Raw genomic sequence first — 26,677 nt, 5'->3', positions numbered from 1 at the left:
TCAAAGCATACTGAGCATCTTTCTCTTTGACACCATGTCTGAAATCCCACGTGATCTGTCAAATACTAATGCATGAAAATCCTAACCTCAAAAAAATCACCCGTTAAAAGCCTTCGTTCGTAGGCCATTCATGGTTGGCTAGTATATTGACGTGTGGTGCACCCACTTCACCAGCTTTCCTTTAAAATTTCACGAATTTTTCGGTTAGTAGAAGTCAATGTGTCTACAGAGGAATGTCAGTTATATCACTAATATCTGCCTCACAGCTTCAATTGATTCCGCCATGTTTAGAAATTCAGACAATTATATATGTACATATGTGAAATGTTTCAGCCAAACTTAAGAAATCAGCGATATTCATACCAGGATTTAGTTAACGCCTAGCTGCCAGAGACGCATGGAGACTCCAGAAATCAGGCAAGCGGAAGCTGAATGTAATGCCTCCCTGTACCGTGTGAACATCGCCTTCAACCTTCTTCTCAAATTTTGACCCAAGTGTGTAGCATAGATGGAACTAGGGATGAAGGAGTACAACGCTTTTCGGACGCTTTTTCAATGTAATTGCACGTCTGCGATCAAACGTTTAGTAAAGTCTTTGTTAGATACACATATGTACATATCAAGCTCCANTTCTAGGCAGCTCGCATAGATAGGGGTGAGCCAGCGGCACGAGACCTCCACAGCCTTTTGCAGCTGCGCAGGAATGATGCCATCCGGTCCCGGGGACTTGAAGGGCTTGAAAGAGTCGATTGCCCAGAGCAGTCGGCGCCTCTCCGCATATATAATAGATGATTTAAAGTTGCTTATCACTGATAATAATTAATCAATTATTTCGCTATAAAACGCGTTTGAAAACGGAATTTTTAAGTTTTCAGAAGGTTATGATCTTCATCTTTGCTGTTTGTAAGCTACGTCATATTATTAGAGTTTGTACATAGATAAGAAGTCAGGAAAATAAAGCTGGTCAATATTCGGATGAAAACGATGTCGGTCGAATTCAGAAAAACCTTCACGAATTACTTATATACATATAAATGTATGTATGTAGTTCATCATGACCTTCTTGAGTCTGTTTAAACCATTTATTCGACTCTCGTAATAACTATGTAATAAGTGTAAAGACAAAAATTTAATTAAAAGGACCAGAATTGGTTAAACAAAAACCGTTGGCTTTCATTACAACAATGGTTGACCAGACGCTTTAATGACTGGGAAAAACATCGGAAGATCTTGGACCTGAAGCTCAGATGTATCCACGGTATGTCTCGGATAAATGTATGTAGCTCGATAGAGAACACTTTTCTGGTTTTCTTTTGGAAATGCTTTATCTTTACAAGATATGCAAGTTGGGACATAATAAACTTGCATTTTTAATAATATCTAAATAATTTCTGAATAAAAACGAGTTTTTCATTTCCAAATGACGCTTTCGCAAGTTAATTTGACGCCTTCTCATTTACAATTTATTATTCTAATTTTCAATTGACGCTTTCTCATTTACAATTGACACTTTCTCATTTACAATTGACGCTTTCCCATTTAAAATTGACTATTCTCAATTCCAAAAGACGATTTCGCAGTTTCATTTGACGCTTTCTCATTTACAATTGACTACTCTCAATTACAAATGACGCTTTCTCATTTACAATTGACCTTTTCTCATTTACAATTGACTATTCTCAATTTCAAATGACGATATCGCATTTACAATTGACTATTCTCATTTCCAAATGACGCTTTCGCAATTTCATTTGACGCTTTCTCATTTACAACTGGAAATGGTGTAGTAGGCTAACAACCAGAATTGAAATTTAATACGCAAGTACTTACAGTACTACAAGTATACAGAGAGTAGATTTGCTACTCCCTTTTGGCACCAGCAAATATCTCTCGTACACGATGAGAGAAAGTAGAGTACCTACTTTGGTGGGGTAATAGCAAGTACGTCAAGTATTTACTCTCTCAACGCCAAGTACTGTATGTATGCGGAAAAAGAGTAACAATGTGTTGGGAGTAGAGTACAATGCAAGGAGTACTTATTGAACGAAATGCGGCAAATACACTTGCGCTGGACTTTAATGTACATACGTATGTTTGAATGGTTGTACATATATTTGTACGTGTGTACATATGTTTGTGTATGTACATATGTTTGTGTATGTACATATGTTTGTGTACATGTATATATGCACATATGCAGTAGGGATGTTGCGAATGTGAAATTTTAGACATCCGCGGATGCGAATGCGGATGCGGATGTTTAAAAGCTAACATCCGCGGATGTGGATGTCATGTATTTTTAAGAAATAATTTAGATGGGTAAATAAGGTGATTTAGGTAAATAAAAAAAAGAAAGGTTAATAACTTTTAACAATCTGCCATATCCTGAGTTTTGCCCGAAAAAGAATTCACCCGAAAATTTGTATTTCGCCCATAGTAAATATGTATGTACATGAAAACCAAAAGTGAAAAGTGAACCGGTTCGGGGAAAATTAAACTCATGATAAGACTGAATGTTTTTTTTGAACTTGAATTTAAAAATTGGAACATTCTACTCAATAAAAACTTTTTGAAGGATCGTAAATCAAACCTGCGCCTCTATATAACTACTCGCTCGAGGCGACAAACTTGAAAAACTTGAAACTTGGCAAAATTGTAAATTCTTTTCGATCGACACTGCACCAGTTGAGAGGACTTTCAGTTATATTTATTTATTTTTATTGCGGTGCAATAATTACTTTTTGAGAATTTCATCGGGGCTGCAAATGTCGGATGTATCCTCCTGATTTTCATCTTCACAATCTAGCATCATGGCACAATCGTTGTTTAAACACCGTTTTTTCGAAAGAATTCTTCATTCTCATTCTTTTGGTTGTTTCGGAATTTGTCACGTCATCAGCGTTTTTCGATTTTAGTTTGTCTAACTCATTTTTAATACTTTCTTCTGTGACTGATTAGATATACGTCTGCGCACTTGCACATATTCCAGGGACCGAAAATAACAGTTATTTTTTCCGAGTTAAATTTGGCCTAATATTTTTTATTCCGAAATAAACGCCCTATCCGGATAATAAAGAAACCGCTTATCCAAATTAAACAAATTTGGTATCATATGAAAGAGGACTGAAAAAGAAATAACGAATGAAGGTTACCACCTCTATTTATATTTTTTTATAACTTAATACTACATGTAAATACATACCTGCATTTGTTCTATGGTAATTAATTAACATTTTTTATTGAAATATTTTTCATTTCAGTTTTAAAGCTATTTAAGTCCTCTTTCATTGGATACCAAACTTGTTTAATTTGGATAAGCGGTTTGTTTATTATCCGGAAAGTACTTTTATGTCGGAATAAAAAATATTTGGCCACGTTTAACTCGTAAAAAAATAACTGTAATTTTCGGTTCCTTCAATATTCGCATTCGCAAAAGATCCGCATTGATTTTTGCGAATGCGAATGTTAAAATTAATGCGGAAGCTCCGCGGTTGCAAACAAATCTAATAAGCTGCTTGTTGATATAAATGCGAACTGTACTGATTGTAAAAAATTATGTGTTTGTTGTAAATTTGTTCATGTTTGTCATTGTGCGTGTAATTTTCTAGAGTAGTTTTGTGCTCTCGCTATCTCCTTGTATTAACTCGTCCTTCGTTGGTATACTCTGATGAACATATGTGAGGATGATAGCAAGGCCAACTTATATAAGGTAGTGTTACAGGAGCAGTTGAAATTTTCGCCCGATGTTTCTTAAAGAAAGCCATAAACGTAGCGACCGTTGGTTCAACTTGGTGTTATTTTGCCTACACCTTTTCCAATAGTATTTCAGAAAAACACAAATGTATTTCCGAAAACTACAAATGCATTTCAGAAAAACTCAATTAATTTTCAGAAAAGGCCAAATGTATTTCAGAAAACCCCAAATGTATTTCAGAAAACCCCAAATGTATTTCAGAAACACTCAAATGAAATTCAGAAAAGGCCAAATGTATTTCAGAAAAACTCAATTGAAATTCCGAAAAATACAAACGAAATTCAGAAAAGCGCAAATGTAATTCAGAAATCATTTCCAGAACACTTTTAACTATGGACTTTTTATCAGCACTCTTATGGCGTTTTCGTTTCTACAAAAAATGTTGCCTTCTCATCGCCCTCTTCTTAGTGTTTGTGCGTAGAGGGCAAAGAGAAGGTCGCATTTTTCGGTAGAAACGAAATCGGCATTAGAAAACATAATGGCTTATTAATTCATATCCCGATTAACCCCTCACCCACTTTTTGTAATGGAGTAAAACAGGATAACACTTGTAAAAAAGCATATTTATTTAAATGAAATGTTTTAAATACCAATAGACATATCCCGCAAGGCCAAAGCATAAAAAAAAACCGAATGAGTGCTGGATAGCACGAGCGCAATCCGCAGTAGTAACGCTTTCTTTCGCTTGGCGAATTATTTCTTCCAAGTATTGCAGTCTCCTTTCTACTACTCCCGGTCCGTCGGTAGAAGGAATGCCCATATGAGTTTTTACATAACTTTTTATTTTTGCCCAAATATTCTCAAGCGCAAAAGGGTGGGCGAACCGCTACTGCCAACTACTTGCTCAAGCCTAGTATGGCAGGTTGCATTGTCGCACACCAATACCAGATCTGACAATGTGTTGCCCATGCTCGTCCACTTGTCTAACAGCTCTTTCACCCACTCACCCGCGCTCTCCTTCTTGAACGATCCGCGTCGTGTCTCCATGCACAACACACCTGAAATTCATGCCCATTTTGATCTTTACTTCAAAATTGTGTACTTAATTGTAAGACTATTTATGTAAAGTGTAAGAAAACAGTTTGGAAATCTACAACTGGATTTTTCTGAAATACATTCGTGTTTTTCTGAATTTTAATTGTGTTTTTCTGAAATTCATTTGGGGTTTTCTGAAATAGATTTTGCCTTTTCTGAATATCATTTGAGTTTTTCTGAAATATATTTGGGGTTTTCTGAAATACATTTGTGGTTTTCTGAAATTCATTTGGCCTTTTCTGAATTTCAATTGAGGTTTTCTGAATATAATTTGAGGTTTTCTGAAACACCTTTGACCTTTTCTGAAAATCAATTGCGGTTTTCTGAATATCATTTGAGGTTTTCTGAAACACATTTGGCCTTTTCTGAAAACTAATTGAGTTTTTCTGAAAATCATTTGAATATCACATGAATATATGAATTCGTGATAAGAATATATGAATTCGCCTTGGAAGATAGAAAGCGAGTAAGAATAAATGCCGAACAAAGGAATTTGTCTTCTTTCAACTTAAATAAATGCATTTTGCAAACAAAAGTGCGTACGTTACTTAGTGCCTTGGTAATGGCGAATTGGTAAGGATCTATTGATTGCATTATAAACATTTTCATTTATTTGTTAAAAATACAATCACTTCCATTACAACCCGGTCCTATGGATGCTGGAAGCGCGAATTCATATAAGGAGGTGTTACCGGAAAATGAGTAAATAAATTATATGTATATCAGAAAATTAATAAGATGAAATGAAATTATTGTTTGATTTCTAACCAAACCTATGTATGTAACTCAATCGCCTAATGGTTTGCCGAACCGTAAACATATGTTTACACATCCAATTTCGTGAGTAGGTACCTGGACTCGCACCTTTTTTAAAAAGTTTCTCTTCTATCATGTGTACGGTGTTACACACGCATTTTTTTATTTTTAATAATTTTCATTAAAATATAGTTCAATCTGTAACAGAAACCACAATAATAAATAAAAGTTTCAAAGCTTGCAAAAAAAAATCAAACTTCAAAAAATTGTCAACAAAATTTCAAAATTTTTAATCAGAATATCTAGAAATTCGTGTATGTAGTTATGTAGCCCCTTAAATTGTAGTCTAAGAAAGTCTCAAGTCCTTAAATATTACCGTTGATTTTTTAGAATTTTTTTTGTGGAGGGTGTTGCGCATTTTCTTCCATATAACACCTGATCAAAATTTTTTTCTATATGAATAAAAAATTCGCCACCCTCCATAAAAAAAAATCCAAAAAATCCAAAGTAATTTTTAACGACTTGAGACTTGCACTTTCTTTGACTACAATTGAATGGGATACAGAACTCCATACACGAAAATTTTCTAAATATTCTGAATAAAAATTTGGAAATTTTGATGACGATTTTTTCAAGTTTGATTAATTTTTTTGCAATTTTTACAAGCTTTGAAACTTTTATTGTTGTGGTTTCTGTTACAGATTGAACTATATTTTAAATGAAAATTATTAAAACTAAAAAAATCATCATAATTTGCAAACAATACCATTTTGATTTTCGTTTCTAATTAGTCGAATGCAGGTGCATATACATATCTGATAAATTTTGGTTTTTTAAATTGTATAATAATAGCTTAGGGAAAGTTTTACAGTACCAATTTAATCTTAGACCACGTAAACTGCGTTTAAATTGAGCACCTGGCTAACATTTAACTGGATAATCTTAGTTAAAACCAGCCAGCTCGAGCGTTGAACTAAGCTGTTCACTGTAAAACCGGCCTTAGAATGGCGTTATTTATTTGCTCAATGATTTATAGGGTGTATGTGAAACCGTGAATATGGATATTGCGTATTTTTAGTGTTAATTGTAATCCTTGTTGTTGTTTATGGTATTGTTATTTATATGCATGGATGACATGTGAAGTGAATAGAAATAATGATAGTGATGTTATTTTTAACTAGACGGAGAATGACAAAATGCCCCCAACACTCCACAAATATTTCAACCATGGGTCAGAGACAACATCCCACTCTTTGTTACCTATGATCGATTGTCAGAAGAATCTCTGGAAGCACGAAAAAAGACCTTAAGACCTACAAAAGTTCTCTAGTTGTCTCGCAAGTGCAGCCGAAAAAAAGATGAATGAAGGTACATAGATTCAATAGACTTTTGATCAGTTCCGACCCTGTTATATCAAGTATGAGAAAATTACCCCAAAAACAATGGAGGATTTGCCGAAAGAAGCAAAATATTTGATAATTATGGAGAACTATAATGGTGATGAAGATGTTGATAGCGATGACAATGACGCAAGCGAAGATGATGATTGTTTTTATTAAAGGTTATATTTTTTAAACTACTTTCTAAGCTTGCAAAAAAAACAAAGAGACAATTTTTACAATTCGGATTCATTAATGTATAAAAGGTACTTATGAAGTACAATGTTTATTACTTTTTTCATCAACAATTAAAAAAGCAGTTGTTATTACTTTACTTGGCAACGTGAGTGAATTAATCTGCTCTATGAAGAAATCTTTTGAAAGTACTACGTCGTTAAAGTGATGATGTTGATGATGGAAATTGTGATGAAGAAAATTATGAGGATAATTGTGATAATGATAGTGATGATATTTAGTTTGTAATTAATGATGATTATGATTTTAACAATTTATCATTAATAGTACAAATTATTTATAAGAAAAACCACTAGAGTGTCACTTTTTTCGCTCTTTGGTGTCATAAAAACCTTAATAATATTAATTTAAAAAAAATTCTTACTAAACTATTATTTGTCATTTAGTTATACAAATACATCAAAATATTTTAAATTAAATGTACGTATGAATTGATCTCCAGTTTCAAGGTCGATTATCCCACTGTGCGGCGTGTGCAAAAAATTCCGGGTTGCGTTTCCCCTATAAATAAGAGTTATGTGCAGATTTGCATCGTATTGGGGTTTCAAAAAAACAGTACTGAAGGGAAGGCTTGATTTTATAAGAAAAAACTTCAGACAAAGAATAATATGTATATATGATTACAAGGTTAGTAAAACACTTATATGTACGTGCGAAGAGGATGACAGTAGTTGACCACTTCACTTAGCTGATGAATTTATTTTCTCCGCTTTCTGTCTCTTTTCGCTCTCTTCGCCCTCGATTTACTTGGACGCCAGAACGCGGCAACGGCTAACTCCGCCACAGAGAATGCCAGATTGTAGCGACAGCTTGCATAATAAAATAACAGCGCCGGCCAAGGCAATAGTTCGAACGAGTTCGAACATGCCACCCCCCATGCTGGGACCAGCATAGTTCTCCATTTGGTTTGGGCGTAACGCTGGCCTAGGGGAGAGAGTGTGCCAAGTGCAGTGCTTGGCTGCAAAAATATGGAATGACTAAATTGGAGTATAAGTGGGTATCGGTAATGGACACAGCTTAGAGACTGAGCGCTTATCTGTTCCATTTTTTGTGCGTACGGTGATGTGGGACGACATTTTTTTTGATGTCTTCGAGAAGTTTCCGCTGGCTCACCTCCAACACCTTATCTGCCCCTACAAAATTCGTTCCGCAGTCGGTATACATATCTTTGCACAGTCTTCGCCGGCCGATGAACTTTGCAGTGCGAGGAGAAAGGCTACGGATGACATTCCCGTAACTGCCTCCGGGTGAACTGCTTTCGTTGCTAAGCAAATGAGAATTGCAACGTAGCAGTTGTATGTGGTGTTCCCCCGGTATCGTGATGATTTTAGTTCGATAGCATCAGTATAAGCAATACCAGGTTGCTAGAAATGGGCGTTTTGGTGGATTGACGCGATGAAAGGGCAAATCTCCCATTAGCTGGGTGGCTGTAACGGGTTTTTGCGAAAGCAGATGATACATTTACGCGATTATTGCTTAACTGCGCGCCTTACGTTTACAATCCAAAATTGCTGCCGAATGTAAGATATAGTTAGTTGCGGGCCACCATGTTAAGTTGTTATATGCGAGCTTTTGATGGCCAAATAGGTGAAGCGATGACAACTCGGTAGTATAATTGGATGCCTTTGTGCATATGGTAACATAGCTCGTTGAATTCGAACGCGTAGGCGAAGAACATCTTGATCATCCAGGAATGTTGCTAAGCTCATAAGATTGCTATTGCTTGGCAGCGACCTCTTTTCCTGAATGCACCTTATCTCTTTCAAAAACGCTCCTGTTGAACAAGCTTCACAATCTTAGTTAAACTTTCGTTCATAACTGCGACTGACAGAGGTCCCTTCAAACGCTTAGCAGTTTGGGTACGAGCATTATAGGCGAACCGAAACATGTAAGCGCACACACGTACCGTTTTGTGAAGAGAAGAGTACCGAAAAATTACTGACTCTTCAGCGATAGACAAGTGCACTTGAAGGTGTTTGCGCTTGACTTCAGCTAGTTCCTCTTGCACATCCATTGCTGAGTGGATCAGTCCACCATAGCGTGAATGTCGATAAAGCCATAGGAGTTAATCCTCGAGTTGCACAGTCGGCAGGATTTTGAAGCGTATCGACGTGGCTCCACTGATGAGGCGAAGAGGCTTGAAGGATTTTACTTACTCTGGCTGGGATCACCGAATATCCAATACAAGACAATTGTAGCGTCGGTCCAATAAAAAATGGGCAAATATAAAACTTTACCCTTAAACGACCGTTTCGTCCGGGGTGCCAATTCTGTCGTCAGCTCGATGCGCGGTACTGTAAGAGGCTCGGCAGCCAGTTCGAAAACGCTCTATCTCAAAAAACTTTTCAAGTACGCCCTATTTCAGAATTCGTTTCAAAAACGCCCTATCTCAGCTGCCGATTCAGCGGGAGTTGTCACAAACGGTGGTTTAATATTGGCAAATGTTCGATATGCTAGAGCTGGAAAAGTATCGATGGTTTGCCTTTTATTGCCACTATCGACACCATCGATAGTGTCATTTTAGGTTGTTACTACCGATAGTTGTAGCCGCCATCGATAGCCTTTATGACTATCGATAGTTTCTTCTCTATTTCCACTACTTTATCATTCTAATTTTAAATTTATTGGTGAAAAACAAGTATGTAAATAAAGCGAAAAAGTTCATATAAAAGTGCAACTCTAAACTTAATTACCCATTAAAAACGAAACGTTACTATCGATACCACCGATGGTGCAAAACTTAAACTTTCGAAACTATCGAGTGGGAACACTATCGATAGTTTTTCAGCTCTACGATATGCTACAACAAAATCAATAACAATAAAAAGTGTTGCCACATCAAAATTGAACCTCTAACTCCATAACCTACTTACCCTACTTTACCCAATAGCGCACAAAAAAACCTACAAGAAAAGGGATTTTTTTTACCTCTTCACTACCGCACTAAAATATACACCAATACATAGAAAAACATTTGTTAAAATACCCTTAGGAAATACAGTAAGTAGAAAAGATACCTTTTAGCACTGGTGGTAATATCCCCATGTGAGAAAGGGACGCATAGTCACATGTACACAAAAGAACTGGTCAGGTTTTTCATATTACCCCCGAATTTATGACCGGTCACCTGAACATGAAAAACCTTGCCAGTTCCCTTTCTCACATGAGGATTTTACCACCAGTGCTAAAATGTCTCTTTTCTACTTACTGTATTTCCTAAGGTTATTTTAACATATGTGTATGTTTTAGTGACCACTAAGAAGAGGTCAGAAAAAAGTCCTTTTCTTGTAGGGAAGGGAAAAAACGTCAAAAATCGCCAAAGGCGATTTCTTAAATTTTTACGCGCAAATATCTAAAAAAAAAAGCGCCAAGTTGGTGCTAAATCGCCCAATCTGGACACTCTGATATCAGCAGTGAACGCGTATTTATGTTTTCGCCAATTCAAGATTACTGCCGACAAGTCGTTTTGCAGCGCCGGGCAAGTACCCAAAACACCATTCAAAGATCTGCTATTCGTCGTCTTACACGAAGCATCGAAAATAATGCGTAACTTAAGAGCGAAATACACCACACAAGCGGCTTGTCAAACATTCTTCAAACCTAGTTTTCCCATTTCGCCATACACCATGCAAACATGACTCGTTCAAGCAAAGAATTTTAGTTTTCTTCCAGTTCGCAATGCTAAATATTATGGTTTTCTTTCATTTTCCTCTCTTACGTCCTTACTCGGTGAAAATTTCGTTGCGAATGAGGCGATTTTGCTATACACAACGCAAGCGGTTTGATCAAACATCAACATGGCGGCCAGAAAATCAAAAAATTTTGATTTTTGCTCAAATTTCCCTCAAGCGGTTTGTCAAACCTTCAAACACCCCCATACACAGCACAACTGGCTTGAAGCAAAGGGAAATTTCGCTTGGTTTGTCAAACCGCTTGTGTGGTGTATTTCGCTCTTTAGTCGCTAAGCTCTCTTCTTTAAGCACCGCATGATGTGGCAAAACGCACGATGTCACTGTTGGAGTATTCGCCGGAGTGAAGGTGCAGTGATCGCTCTCCCTTGTTGTAGCAGGCGTAATTAAATTTAATACGAAGTAGTCATTGATGCATTCGCTGTAAAGCCTGCATAGTTTTTCGTCGCGCTGAAGTTTGCGCTCTAGGCAATAAAAACGATTTAATGCTGTTTGCTTAGACTTGCTAATTGTTTGAGTTTGATGAGTTGACTTTAATATAAGTCTTACCAAATACTTGCCATTGGGTTGACGACTATGCGTTTGCAAAAAATTCACACCAGTTTTCTCTGAGAGATAATGCTCGGTCCGCAGGTATTTGTTCATGTTCATAAAACCTTTGAACGAGAGATTCAAGTTGAAGCGTGGAGTGGTGACAGCGAATACTCGTTGAGCGTTTGGAAACTGGGGTTACATTGCCGGTCAAGATCCACCCCAATTGTGTGCGTTGTACGACTGGTTCGTCGAACTTTCCAATGCGAGTTTCAGGTAACATGATACGAGCCATCATATCCGAGGAGCAAGTCTATACGGCGAGATTGGAAATAAGTGGGATCAGCGAGTTGCTGGCCAAGTATGTGCGGCCACTGCTGCGCCACAATTTTCTCACTGGGCAGATGGATAGCGAGCGAATTAAGAACGTAGGCTACTTCCATTGTAGTGTGAAAATCCGGATTGATACATGAGTGAATGCGAGATTTCCGTTGAAGTTCGAGTGCGAGTCAAGCCAACGGTTTTAGCGGCGTGTTCCGAGGCTATCGTTGCTTCGGAACCGTTGTCAATGAGAGCGCATACAATTGCTGTTTGACCAGTGACGTTGTTCACTATAACTACCATTGCAGTTGGTGGAAGAACCTGTCGCCCCGGTTTTTCTGTAGTTGTTGTTGCGACAAAAGTAGCTGCGAGAGTTCAAACACGGGCGGCGTATAAAAACGCCCAGCCTGTATACTGGCCAGGTTAGATGTTGGTGCATCTGGTTTGACCCACGAAGGGGGGATGTTGGCTCGGCTTGGGGTTTTGTAAAAGAATAGTATTTTTGTATAGATGGCAACCCTATTGTATCGTAAATTTTATGTGCAAAGCAAAAATAGCGGCATTCGTGGCTGCCATATCGAAGGAATCACACAAAAGTGTAAGTAGAATTTGGTAACTTAAATTAAATAAATACCTAATCTTTAAATTTCTAAAGGGAATAAAACATTCCACACATTAATACACGACAATTTTTTCTCGATTTTGTAGTTCCGATTCGATCCGCGAATCGTTTCCAAAAATTCGAGAATCGACATTCGATTTTTCCTCAATTGATGCATGTTGAACTACGGTTTGCCCCAGAAAACCTATAAAATTTCTCCTCTGGGAAGCTTCTTAAACATAACTCTATATAAAATTATGGCGAATACTACAACAGAAACTCCAAAAATTGGAATTCTAAACTTTATGCAAATGTTCACTTCTTTATTACTCATTTTAGAAAAAAAAAATTAGGGCCAATTTCATAATGAAACACTTAAAATTCCTTTTGCAAAAGTTTCCTTTTAGTTAAAGTGTCATTTAAATGTATTTTAAACAAGAAGTGCTTTCATAATACAATGGCAATTGAATAATAACAAAAGATTCATTTAAATGAAAATAACAAAATTGGCAATGCTGATCTCGGCAATATTGCATCAGGTAATTGTCATAAATATGTAATTATACTACGAAAATGACACACTTTTTTTCTTACAAAAGGGACCTTTATGTCATTTAAATTTCCATTTTGGGTATCTAACTAAAGAGCCTTTATGAGCACCTTTATCTTTAAAGTAGCTTTATGAAATCGATCAGCAAAATAAAGCATCCTTAAAATTTTAAAACATTCTTTAATTTCATTATGAAATCGGTCCTTAGCAGTTTTGTAGAAAATGTTTTCTAAAAAGGGTAGTTAAGATGTGAAATATAGAGTCTAGTATAGAGAATAATAAAAAAACGTCCGCATTGCAAAAAATATACCCTTGTGGTCAGCTGATTAAGTTAAGTAACATTTTAACCACTTTTGGTTATTACTCTTTCGTATATTTAATGTTTATAATTTTTATAAAATTCTGGCGCTTTACATAACCGCACATAAATCCCCATTTCTAGAATTTTTCCAAAATATTGTAATAAAAAGTTTAAAATTTTTGGGTGTAGTTGTGAAAGTTTGTTGAATTTTTATAATTTTTTACGATATTCGAAATGGGGATTTATGTGGTGCTGGTTATGTAATGTGCCAAACTTTTGTAAAAAAAACTATAAACATTAAATAGACAAAAGAGAAATAAACAAAACTGGTCAAAAGGTCACTTAATCAGCTGACCACAAGTGCATGTTTATACTAAAGTTTATGTACGCAGGTACGAAAAAACTTGTAACTTCTACAGCTTTGGTGTTTCCATTCTCACATTTTTACAGCTTACTCCACAAAGTTTGACAACTATCCAGGTTGAAAAAAAATAAAAATCAAACATGACGAAGTTAATAAAAATAATAAAAAATAAAAAATGCGAATTTTTAATGCAAATTTTTTTTTTATTTTAATCTATCTCACATAAAGTTTGACAACTATTCAGGTTGAAAAAAAAAATAAAAATCAAACATGATGAAGTGAATAAAAAAAAATAAATAATAAAAAATTCGACTTTATAATGCATTTTCTTTTTTTATTTTAATCTATCTCACATTCTCGTGGAAAGCCGATTACGCACATTTTGATACCTTAACTGATTTTCTCCGACAAATAGTTTATTAACTGCAAACAATTAAAAAAAGATACTTCTCCGTGAGTTCAAAATTTCGGGAATTTTTTTTTTTTCGAGATTTTCGAATATCATGACCAAATAAAAAAATAGGTGTCTTCTTTTTGCTGGGATAGTTCTTGCACAAAATCTTTGAACAAGTACAGTTATTCAGGCAGGTTCTGAAATTCACTTCCGAGTGCTAATGATTCAAGCTCACTTTGAATCCAAATTTTTGTGTTCTGTATTTCTCGTTTTTTCATGTCAAATGTATGTGAATTAATTTTTTCGTTTTCAACATCACTTTCACTCTGTAAATAAATCAGTAAAAATCTCCGGATCCCGGAGCTGTAATCCCGGGATTTTGGGACACGGAAAATTGTTTGGGATGCCGGGATTTCAGGATTCTGGATCCCGGGATTGAATGCCCTAGTACATACACATGTCAGCATATAGACGTCTCTGTGTTCAAATTTCAAATAAAACGGCATTGTACCTCTAGAGGAAGTGGACTTTCTTGCAATGTTTGGAAAAGCTTCGCTGCTTCCGCCGACATTTTGAAGTGAAAATTTGCTTTAGCCTTTTGTCCGTTAGATGATAAATCGAAACTAGTTGAATTTGAAATTTTCTTTCCTCCTAATGCACCGTTTTTAAGTTCGCTCTGAACCTCTGCTTCGATTTCTGTTTCAGTATTAGCGTATGTCTTAGATTCTGAAATGGCAGTGGCCTGTAAAAAATGTAATAATTTTACAATTACTATAATTTAATTTGTTTTTTTTTGGTTCGTTTGTTGAATATTTAATAAAGGTTATAAAACAAAGCTAACGTCATATACACACCAGTCTGTGAAATATTTCTTTTTTTTTTTTAATTACGATTTCATCCTGGTATTTCTATAATGCATAAAGCACATCAGAAAATACAAAACAATAAAAATAAAATTAAACCAATTAAAAGTACATTTTTGGAATATATGTGCATATATGCATACATACCCAGTTGGCAATAGAAGGGCCTGAAACCCCTTCANCTACGAGAAGGCCTTCGTTTGAGAAGCCCTTTTGCAAATGCCAACTGGGCCCAGTTGGCAATAGAAGGGCCTGAAACCCCTTCTAGAAGCACTTCTAGTCCTTCCATTGGCAGACAGGAGCACTTCTACTTCTCCTTCTTTTTTGTATGAGATGTCCCACTTATCAAGGCCTTACATTTCCCTTTCTCTGGGAAGGGCTTCCATGTGCACTTCCATAAGAAAAGCTGCAGAAGCCCTTCCTGAATTGTGCTGTTATAGTGGCTTATTATTTAATTAAAGTAAGTACTTACAAAGTGGCTCATTAGGTAAGGCCTTCCACCTCCCTTTCTCTGAGAAGGGCTTTAAGGTATACTTCCATAAGAAACGATCTAAAACCCCTGCATGAATTGTTGCCATTTAATGGCTTTTTATTTAATTAAATTAAGGGCTTACAAAGGAATATAACAAAAACATTAATAAATTTCAATGTAAATAATACTGTACACAATTACTTACACTTGCGATCAGCTAATTAAGCCAGCAACGTTTTGATAAATTTTGGCTCTTTTATTTTGTTTATTTAATATGTATTAGTTTTTATGATAAACTAGCTCATTTATAACAAACATCATATTAATCCACATTTTAAACTTTGTTTAAAAGTTATAAAAAATCTGCAAAGTTTCATCTAAATTTTCAACTATTTATTGAGATTGTCGAAAAAATGCGTAATTCCGTTAGAAAAATAACTTGCACTTTATTATACTAGTTTTATTGGGCTATTAAACTACATACTCCGAAAAATTCTGCAAAATCTCAATAAAAAGTTGAAAATTTAGTTGAAACTTTGCAATTTTTTATAATTTTTGAACAAAGTTTGAAATGTGGATTTATATGATGTTTGTTATAGAATGAGGTAGTTTTTCATAAAAACTAATACATATTAAATAAACAAAATAAAAATATCCAAAATTGATCAAAACGTTGCTGGCTTAATTAGCTGATCGCAAGTGTAGTCATTGTAATTTAAATTTCGTATTTGGAACTCAAAAATTCCAAATACAAATAATTCTTCTTCCAATTAAATAATACAGACCGTAACTCACATAATTGATCGCATGGCTGAGTTACCCACCCTTACTGCAAGCACAAAAATCTGCCTATGCAGCTTCTCAGGAAGGGTTTTTTGAAGGGCATCAAAAGGAAACATGCTGACAGGCCTCCTATGAGAAGCCCTACGAGAAGGCCTTCGTTTGAGAAGCCCTTTTGCAAATGCCAACTGGGTATGCTTAAAGTTAAAGTGCTTTTATTAGTAATTGAACATGATGCAATAATAAAAGGTGATGTACATACATTGTGGCAGCTCGCTTTTGTGCTACCTTGGCTCAATGTTGTATTTTGGAAGTGTACTAGGAAAATGGGAAGAAAAGATGGTCGGTTTGAGAAAGGTTTTTATGTAAATTTCATACCTTCTACTAAACAGCTTGACCATTATCAGTGTACATATATAAATACGTACACTTATACACATTAAAAAAAAAAAACAGAATTTTTATTTCACGAGTAATATTTTTAGGCTTATACGAAAGTTGACAGAAAGAAAAAAATTGTCCGACTTGCGACATATTCAATGAATTCTAATGTAAAATTTTCCGCTTACTTCAAATACAATTTCAAAATTCAAGAAAGTCTAACAGCTACTGAGATATAGCCACTTACATACAGTTGGCCAATCTTAAATTTTCTACACAGGAAAGTCTATTAAATTTTCTATCATATTTGGATGTGAAAAACATTACATGATCTACATTTTTGTCTAAACTATTTTGACGCCAAACCTTACCATTTGTAGTGTCGGTGTGTGTATAATATTAGATACTCTCGATAGTACTGTCGAACATTTCTTATAATCGTTATTCAAAAGGGTATTCATAAAAATGCCTCATTCACCACAAAAAAAAGGAAGAAATTCAACCCGGAACAAAACTTAAATATCATGAAAATAGATTTAATTACACTGTGCTACACAAAGAATAGGCAGGCGTTCTCATATAGAAATTATATAGGACACGACTCTACTTACAGTTTTTCTCCATCACTTTGTTTATCTGTTTTTTACTAACAAATATAATAAAACTTTGGTATTCTTCAAGTTACAAATTCAAGAAGTTTTAACTTTGTTGTTTTTTGGTCGAATTAAAATTGTTTTTTCTTTGTTGGAATGACATGGGTTTTACCTTTCTAACAAAGATAAAAGTTTGAAAACCGGCTGGAGAAGGGCTTAGTATTGGTCTTTTAACAGAAAAAAACGTAAATTTTCCAAAAAACTTTCAATTTCTCCCACGAAAAAATTTACGCGAAATTGAAAGAAGGTACAAGGTATTTTTACATGATTTAAAACAAAATTTAATTATATTTTTAACAGGTATTTTTGTCGGTCCACAACTACGGGAACTGATTAGGGACTGCAATTTTTTACAACAAATGACGCCTTTAGAAAAAAATGCATGGAATGGTGTTTTTTCTGTGTGTGAAAATTTTCTTAAAAACAAAAAAGAGTGAACATTATGTAGACTTATGAAGTGGCATGGTGACTGCCTACCATGCAATGGGTTGCAATATGTCCATTAAATTGCACCATCTGCATGCTCATTTTAATATGTTTCAAATTTAGGGCAGATGAGTGATGAACAGGGTTTAGGATTTCACCAGGAAATTCAAAAGATTGAACAGCGTTATGTTGGAAAGAGCAAAATTAGTATACTCTCCAACTACTGTTGGTCTCTTAAAAGAGATGTGTACTAGCAGCGACGTATATAAAAAACAAGCAAAACGTAAATATTTCTAGGAAAAACACAGATATACTTATTATCACTAAATAAAGCATTACTAAGCCATTTTTATTCGATTTTAATTGACTTATAACTTTTGGAAAACTGATTTTATATACACACAGAAAAAAGCATTTCCTTGAATCAAGAAAACAGTATCCTCATTTTCGAGTTACTGTCCTTTCCTTAATATTACGAAAAATTTACTCAATTTCAGAAATTTTTCCTTTATTTAAAAATAGGGCGGTATAAATTTGAAGCGGAAAATTTACTTAATATAAGTAATAATTTCATCAATATAAGTAATAATTTGCGTAAATAATTTTGAATTTTGTCAGTGCTGTTAAGACAAAGTTAATTGCTTTCCTGTCAAATGTCGGCTGTGGCGTCGCGTGAAGACTACTGCTTTAAATTCTGAGATCGCAGGTTCGAATCCGGTTGGAGGTGGTTAGAATAAGGTAAGTCAATTATTTCAATTTAAATATAAATTACAAGTAGTAAAATTAATTTCATATGTGGAAAAACCTAAATACTCAAATAACATAAAATATAAATTAGATAATTTTTTTTAATTCGATTTAAAAAATTGCAATTCAAAAAATAAATAAAACAAAAAAAAAATTTCCTGCTCTGGGACTCAAACCTTGCATCTCTCGACTAGCACTCCAGAGCTTCGCTCTGTGGGCCATTGTCACTGCCGCGAGCAAAATGACATACTTATTCCTTTCACGGGTGGCAAGTAAATTTTTCCTAAAAATTAAGGAATTGTGTTTTCCATAAACTGAGCCAAATCGTTTTCTCATAAGCAGGGAACGGATTTTATGGAAATTGCCTTTTTTTCTGCTAAAGAGATAGAGTATATTCGATTAAGAATGTCCACGATTTAGCTTTCCCTGATTCCATATATACACATTTGATGTTGCCTTTTTTTGCCTTTTTTAAGATATTTGCCTTTTTTAAGATATTTGCCTTTTTTGCCTTTTCTACCTTTAAAAAAGTGATTATAGCATTTACAATTTTTTTTGTTTAAGATTAAAAAATATACACATTGCCTATGCGGCTTATAGAAGCGCAAGGACCTCTTGCNCTTGTATCAACTTACGTCGAGCACACATTTAGTATATTCAAGGCTTTTCTTCGCGAAAATCGAATGAAAATGCTGCCAGAAAACTTCAAAATGCATCTTGTGGTTCAATGTTACTACAACTATACAGATTAAAGTTTTATGAGTTAGAAACCCGAAAGGATAAAATAGTCAAAGATTCAAAGTACAAATTTTTCATATAATGAAACTAGTTCATAGTTTTTCTCTTTTTACTTGTAATATAAACATTCTTAAAATAAATGTATTTTTTGATTGTTCTTCGTATTTTCTGTCGTTTTAGTGCTTTTTTTTAGTTAGCTTTTTTTGCAATACCTAGTGCCTTTTCCTGCCTTTTTCGCGATTTTGTTTTGTCTTTTTTTGCCTTTTTTGCAACACCTAGTGCCTTTTTCGCTATTTTATTTTGCTTTTCCAGCCTATTTCGTTATTTTATTTTGCCTTTTTTATAGGTTTTTAGGTCCTAAAAATCCGTTCCCTGCTCATAAGTATTAAGGCAGTCATGTCATTGGAGCCATTTCAAGGTAATATTTCCTTAGAATAATATGTATACTTTTTTCCTAGCATCAATGATTTTTTTTTCTGAGTGTACTTCTTTATAAAGATCAAAAGATTTTTTTATTCCTCGCGATCAAATAAGACCGTGAAGAAACTGTTTTTCGAAAAATTTACGTTTTTGTTCAAGTAAAATAGCAATACGAAGCCCTTCTAAAGCCGATTTTCAAACTTGTTTCTTTTGTCTTTCAAACAAAGAAAAAAATTTAAAATTCAACCAAAACACAACAAAGTTGAAGTTTTAACTTGAAGAATACCAAAGTTTTATTATATTTGTTAGTAAAAACCTAATAAACGAAGTGATGGAGAAAAACTATAAGTATAGTCGAGTCCTATGGGCTATAAATAAACATAATTTCTATATGCATCTTTTTTTTACTTTTGTATCACTGTGTTATTTTTACCTTTACACCAGTGAATGTACGAAAAATTCAAATAGTTATTACTTCGGTTTTTTAAAACTGAGAGTTTTTGAGTTAATACTTTGAAAAAACGTGTCCGATTGAAATGCAATTTAAAGATTAAGCTTGTGTTTAATGGCGAGTATTTTAAAACTAAAATGCTTTACAGCTCAAGCAAGGCTTTATAAAGAAACTAAATACATAAATACCTACCAACGTTTTAGTTCAAGAGAATTTCGCATCAACCAATTAAACAGATCTGACCGGCTGGCAAGCAGCCATTTGCAACAGCATTTCAGAAAAAAGTGCGTGACTTTCGTAATTTTGAAGTTTCCCAATAAACCTGGGGCTTGGTTAACAATTCGAAAATGATTGGAAAACGAATCTTTTTTCGAATCTCTCACCTTCGATAACGAATGTGGCAATGGTTAGTATTCGACTCGAGAACTAGGCCATTCTTCAGCAAAACGGAACCTTCATTATGGATTCGAAATCCAGCCCATTATCGAACTGAAATTTTAATCAGGAAGATTGAATGCCTTATGTTTCCCTTCAAGAATGAGCTGGATTTCACTTTCTCTCTTATTACTATGGTTTCCAATTTTTTCGAGTACATCTGGAGTGTATTTCCAATATACTATGAACGTTGGAAACAGTGTTGCCACTATTGGTCTTTTCCGACCAAATTTGGTCGCTTCTTTTTCATTTGGTAGGTTGGTAGGCAAAGTAAGATTTTGGTCGGATAGTTGAATTAAGTTTTTAAACATTAATTATAAAAATATATATTTCAAACACCATTTTGCATATAATTATTTGCCATTTGTACCTTTTAAACCTTTGCCAATCCTGCCTTTAAAAATAAGAAACCTAATTGGTTTGGCCACTGACGGAGCCAATGTTATGGATGGAGAATTGGGCGGGCTGAAAACATTATTGAGTGCAGAAACTGATTCATTTTATATGAAGTTCACATGCCACTCACTTCACCTTTGCTCAAGCTACGCTTGTAAAAAAATGCCGAAAAGCATTGAGACACTGTGCCGCAACATACATATATAGTTTCTTTTCCCACAGTCCAAAGAGGATACATGAACTGAAGGAATTTCAGGACTACTCTTCGGTAAAACACGATGGCTTTCACTAGAAAAGCTCCAAGCTGAAAGCTCTCGTTTGCCATACTTATATGCAACTATGAAAGCACATTATCTTTTAATTTTGAGTAACTTTATTACAAAAGATGCGATCAGTAACAATATTAATATTGATTTTAAGAATAAAGATAATCATATTAAAATATCTGACATTTTTGTTGGAGCAAAAGCTGAGATATCTATGAAAAGTAATATCAATTGTTCTGAAATTCTTGAAGTTAAAACCAATATATTAAAGTTTTACATAGAGTTTTTGGACCAAATAAATTTAAGATTTGATTTGTAAAACTTTTACAAGTAATAACAGCAGCTAAGGTAGTTTCTAAAGAAGATTTACCAATTTTACCTCTTTTGTTAAAGTTTGCCCATCTCATAGATTGCGATCCTGATATAATAACCACGCAGTGGAAATTACTGAGGCTAAGTGAGCTTGATATTTCCAGCGATCTGGATATTGATAAGTTTTCGGAAAAAGTTTTTTTTTATTGAAAATGGAATGAACGAAAATAACTTCATGAATTTCGCTCATCTTATTTTTAACATAATTTCATTACCACATGGCTCTGCGGCTGTAGAACGCAGGTTTTCAACGCTTTCTTTGATAAAAACTAAACTAAGAGACAGTGTCCAGACTGGGCGATTTAGCGCAAATTTGGCGTTTTTTTTTTTTGATTTTTGCGCATAAAAATTTAGAAAATCGCATGTGGCGATTTTTGGCGATTTTTCCCCTTTAAGTCAATTTTTTGTGCGCTATCATGTAAATGCGTCGAAACACGTGATAAGTAGGTTATGGAGTTAGAGCTTAAATTTTGACGTGGCAACACTTTTTATTGTTATCGATTTTCTTGTAGCGTATCGAGCATTTGCCGATATTAAACCACCATTTGTGACAACTCCCGCTGAATATGAAATTTGCAATTTCATTTGTGGAAATAGCTGATCTCGCCCTATTATAGTTTTTTTTTTTAATTTTTAAAGCCGAGCGCATAAAAGCGGATTGTGCGACTAATCAATTAATATGAGTTATAATAAATTTATCAATTGCGCAGTCCTGATGGGAAATGTGTTTATACAAATTTTCTTAAAAATATGAATATTTTTAAAGAAAATTGTTTGTACATCACTATCATACAAGTGATTTGTGTTATTTATTATTACTCTGAAGGCATTATATTCCTTTTTGGTTTTGAAAACTTTGTTATAAAAATATCTCATTTTTAAATTAAAGATTTTTAAGTCAATTTCATGAATTTTATAAAAAAAATTGGTGATTTTTACGATTTTTTTTCTGAAATGGCTCTTCTATTTTTAAACAATCTGGACACCCTGCTAAGAAATAAACTTAAGATTGACAATATCAATAGCATAATGTTATGCAAGGAATTTTGTAAACAAAAATGGCCCGCACTGTGTGTGGTCAGCTGCTAAAGATTTGCATGTGCAATTAATGGATTTAAATTTACTTTTAAGAAATTAAACTTATTGGTACATAACATGTACATATTGTTAACACTTCTATTTCTCTATCCTCGAATGCAACCCTGTTGTGTGATTGGCAATCCTGACTGCAGCTCTGCCTACCAAATTCCTTTTTCTTTTTCCTTCTCCGCTATTCCTTATCCTCTCGCCTTTCTCAATTAATATAGAGAATTTTCTGGGCGAAAAAGGTCAGAATCGACACGCGCTCCGAGAAGAGCACTTTTATATTTAAAATAAACTTTAAATTTTGCGATCGTAAAAGCTTCAGGTGTGGGGTCCAAGTACTCATTGTTAAGTAAAAGCTAAACCTGAAAAACAAATGCACAAAAACGCACGCCTTACGAAGCAACATCTCGCCGATGCGCTTATGGTGGCCCAACTAAAGCGTCTCTACGCTGAACACTGCATCAGCGAGTAGCTTTACGAGGAGGATGAGGAGAACATCTCCGACATGGAAGATTCGGCAGCTCCGGACGACGACACTTCCGTAGCCAGTGCCATGGGAGTCGTAAAGCCAAGTACTGCTACCCCTACTACTGGTTCCAGTGCATACGCTGAGGATACCGTTGGCCAACGTACAGTTGCCGCCACCGGTACTGCGGGCCCTAACGGAGGTACCAGTTATGTTCGCGAAAGCAGCGCTGCCGTTACTAATACCGCCATCGGTGAATATTCTGTTGCTACGCCCGCCACCACAAATACTGCCGTCGCTAATACTCCCGCCGTTGAAATTCCCGCCAATGCCGAAAAAATTTCTGCCGCAAATATTCGTGCCAAAACCGCCGTCGCCGCTACTAACGGCTCCTTGGGTTATGAAAGTTCCGCTGCTGCAAGCATTCCTGACGGTTTCAATAGTTTAGCCAGCGACACTAGCTCCGCTGCTTTGCACAATATTGCTGACAACAGCTTAGGGAACTAAGGAAGAAACGCGAACTGAAACAGATTTATGAGCTGGAAAACACGATTGGTAGGCCCACCGGATGCAGAGCCTCGTTCGCAGACATCGAACACGCTGTACAAAAATTTACTGGTGAAAACTCCACACGGTCTGTGCACCATTTTTTTTTTTTAGGAAATTATACGTACTTTCAATGCAGAAGATCAGTTCAAACTGCTAAGTCTACGCCGCTCCAGGGAACAGCTCGAGTGTTCCTAACAACGACCTCTGCGCTTAACTATCGAGACGTAAAGAAGGCGGTCATTGAAGAATTCGACAGTGCAGTCAGTCACCAGGACGTCTATCGAACACTGACCGAGCGGAAGTGGAAACACCTCGAAGAGTCCCTGCACTGCTATATTTTGACCATGCAGGCTTTGGCGAAGCAGGGCGGCATCCGGGAAACCGATGTCATTGACCTAATTCTTGACGGGATCGGAAACAAGATTAACAACATCAAGTTGCTCATGCCGGCGCAGTCACTGGATGAGCTAAAGAGGCTAGTGAATCGGTATTACACAAAATACCTTAAGCCAAACTCCAGCATCATTCGACGTATAACGTCTGCCGTCGCTTTTAAACAACCTGCCGCCTCCGGTAAGCAGCCTGCCGCTGGAAAGGTTAGCAACCAAGTTGGAAAGAACAGCCAATCGCTCTGCTTCAATTGCTTTATGAGGGGCATATAAAGCGAAGCTGCCCATATCCGATGCGCCCCAGTGGTTCGTGTTTCCGCTGGTGGAAAATGGGGCACGACCACTATTCATGCACAAATCCTCGGAAAGTTTTGAAGCCGATTGCCGATAAAAAAGTTGCCGCAGTTCTAGAAGATGAACTTATGGAATTGGAATCACTTAAATTTGTAAGTATTGCTTTTAAGACCAACCCGCGGGAGAGTGCAAACTTTAATAAATTCATTTCTCTTTCTGACACGGGTAGTGTGTTTGTTTTGTGAAATTTAAAAATTAAATAAAAAACGTTAAAATAAATATAATTTTGCCCGTCATCTTTGGGCGTGATTTCTTGAAATTATTTAACATACGGTTAACTAAAATAAAAAATAGATATGCGAAAAGCGATTTGGTGTCCTATAGAAACAGAACTCCTTGCACTCCCCTGCCGGATGACTTGGTCGAAATCTTAAACAAGTTTAGCCTCTTGAAAGCCTATAAGCCACCTAACATTGAAAATATGACCGTTAGAAGTGAGAGTGTTAGTGCCGGCTGTAGTGTCGCTACCGAAGTTTATGTTTATGTTTATTCAGTTTATTTAGTCTATGATTACAATCTTACAGACTAGATAAAAATAAGACTATCATAATTAAAACTAAATACTATAGATTTAGATACACACGTAGTTATAAGAAAAATGAATCAATAGATGACTTGAAAATATTTCTCGGCAACGAAAAATCAATATTTAGACTCTTTGAGATCCTGTTAAATTCTGTCAGAGCGCGGAAAATCGGATCAAAATGGTAATAGTTAGCCTTAGTAGCACGCAAGTAAAACGGCAGAGATGAGCGTAGAAATCTGTGAGGCACATTAAAGGATATCTTCTCCAGAAGGACCGAACAATCCAAAGAGCCAACAACCAAATTAAAAACGAACATGAGCAACTGGACAATTCTTCTAGTTTCAAGAGTTTGTAGGTGAATAAGTTTACAACGGGAAAAATATGAGGGCATCGGGTCATCAAAGTTAAGGGAACTTAACGCAAAACGAACACATTTTCTCTGCACTCTTTCGAGTCTGGCAGCATGACAGCCGTAAATGGGGTTCCAAATAATAGAAGCGTACTCTANAATATGAGGGCATCGGGTCATCAAAGTTAAGGGAACTTAACGCAAAACGAACAAATTTTCTCTGCACTCTTTCGAGTCTGGCAGCATGACAGCCGTAAATGGGGTTCCAAATAATAGAAGCGTACTCTAGTTTTGATCGTACTAAAGAGATAAATAAAGCTTTCCTGTTGTATGGATCCTTAAAGACTTTCGCATATCTACGCAGGAAAGCCAGGTTACTGTAGGCTTTTGGAAGCACGTAAGAGATATGATTGACAAACGAAAAATTTGAGTCAAAGACTACGCCTAAGTCAACAAACTCTTTCACAGAGGCCAAGCTAGTGATAGAAATACTGTAATTAGAAAAAATAATGTTTGAAGATTTTGAGAAGGACATATGAAAACATTTATTTACATTTAAGTGAAGCTTGTTCGTATGACACGAACTGACCAGGTAACTCAGGTCGTACTGCAGAGAAGAAACATCCGACGAGTCGTTAACTCTACGAAAGAGTTTGAGGTCATCTGCATAGAGTAAAAACCTAGAAAATTTGAAACAGGAGCCAATGTCATTTATAAAAAGGACGAACAAAGAGGTCCGAGGATACTCCCTTGGGGAACACCCGACGTTGCCACAAAAGAGTGGGATTTACAGTTTTCGACTTCAACAAACAAGGTCCTATTAGACAGATAAGATTTTAACCATTGTAGAAAGGCAGAATGAAAGCCGATAGACTGAAGTTTATATATTAAGGTTGCGTGCGACACCTTATCAAAGGCATTCGAAAAATCTGTATAAATGGTATCCACCTGAGTACTATCTTTGAAAGCTGATACACAGAATTCAGAGAAAGATGCCAAGTTAGTAACAGTAGAACGCCCGACAACAAACCCGTGTTGGTGGGGCTCAACAATGCTCTTGTNCCGTGTTGGTGCGGCTCAACAATGCTCTTGGTAACGAAAGATAATTTCTCCTTTATAATTTTTTCGAATAGCTTAGAACAAACTGTGAGTTTAGCAATAGGCCTATAATTAGCGATGCCATTTTTATTGCCAGATTTGAATACTGGAGTAATTGATGCAATCTTCCATCTATCAATGAATGTGCCAAAAGACAGAGACAAATTAAATATATGACATAAAGGAACACATAAAGATGAACTGCAGTGCGACATAAAATAGGCGCAGAGCCCATCACTATTGCATTTTAGCGAAGGTTTAAGCGTGGACATAGAAGTGCTGTGACTGTGAGGGAACCAAAATCAATGCGTTCTGATAATTTCGAGCGAGCGTGAGAGTTATTCGGGTTATCAGCCTCACTATCAAAGTTTGATTTGAAGTACTCAGCAAAGAATTCAACTGTGTCAGGCAAAGATTGAGAGAATTTACCATTAAGGCATATACAAGCCGGTATGCTGGAAGACCCACGCTTAGAGCGAATAAAATTCCAAAAAGCCTTAGGATTTACTTTAAGCTCAGCTTCCAGTTTA

The 26,677-nt window shown here is 35.6% G+C and overlaps 1 protein-coding gene across 1 annotated transcript in view; it reads right to left on the bottom strand.

Annotated features, from left to right (window-relative positions):
- The window catches only part of LOC108378851 (serine/threonine-protein kinase MARK2-like), a 404,011-nt gene that overhangs the window by 85,046 nt on the left and 292,288 nt on the right, over nt 1-26,677 (bottom strand). Inside the window, exon 10 of the mRNA XM_017635164.1 lies at nt 14,442-14,672. Coding sequence (XP_017490653.1) covers nt 14,442-14,672 — 231 coding nt within the window. The remainder of the gene's footprint in view (nt 1-14,441; nt 14,673-26,677) is intronic.

This window comes from Rhagoletis zephyria, unplaced genomic scaffold, assembly GCF_001687245.7.
Source record: "Rhagoletis zephyria isolate East Lansing unplaced genomic scaffold, Rhagoletis_zephyria_1.1 Rzeph_scaffold_00120, whole genome shotgun sequence".
Taxonomy (NCBI): Eukaryota; Metazoa; Arthropoda; class Insecta; order Diptera; family Tephritidae; genus Rhagoletis; species Rhagoletis zephyria.
The sequence above is the reverse complement of the archived record's forward strand: the minus strand, read 5'-3'. Positions and strand labels throughout refer to the sequence as shown.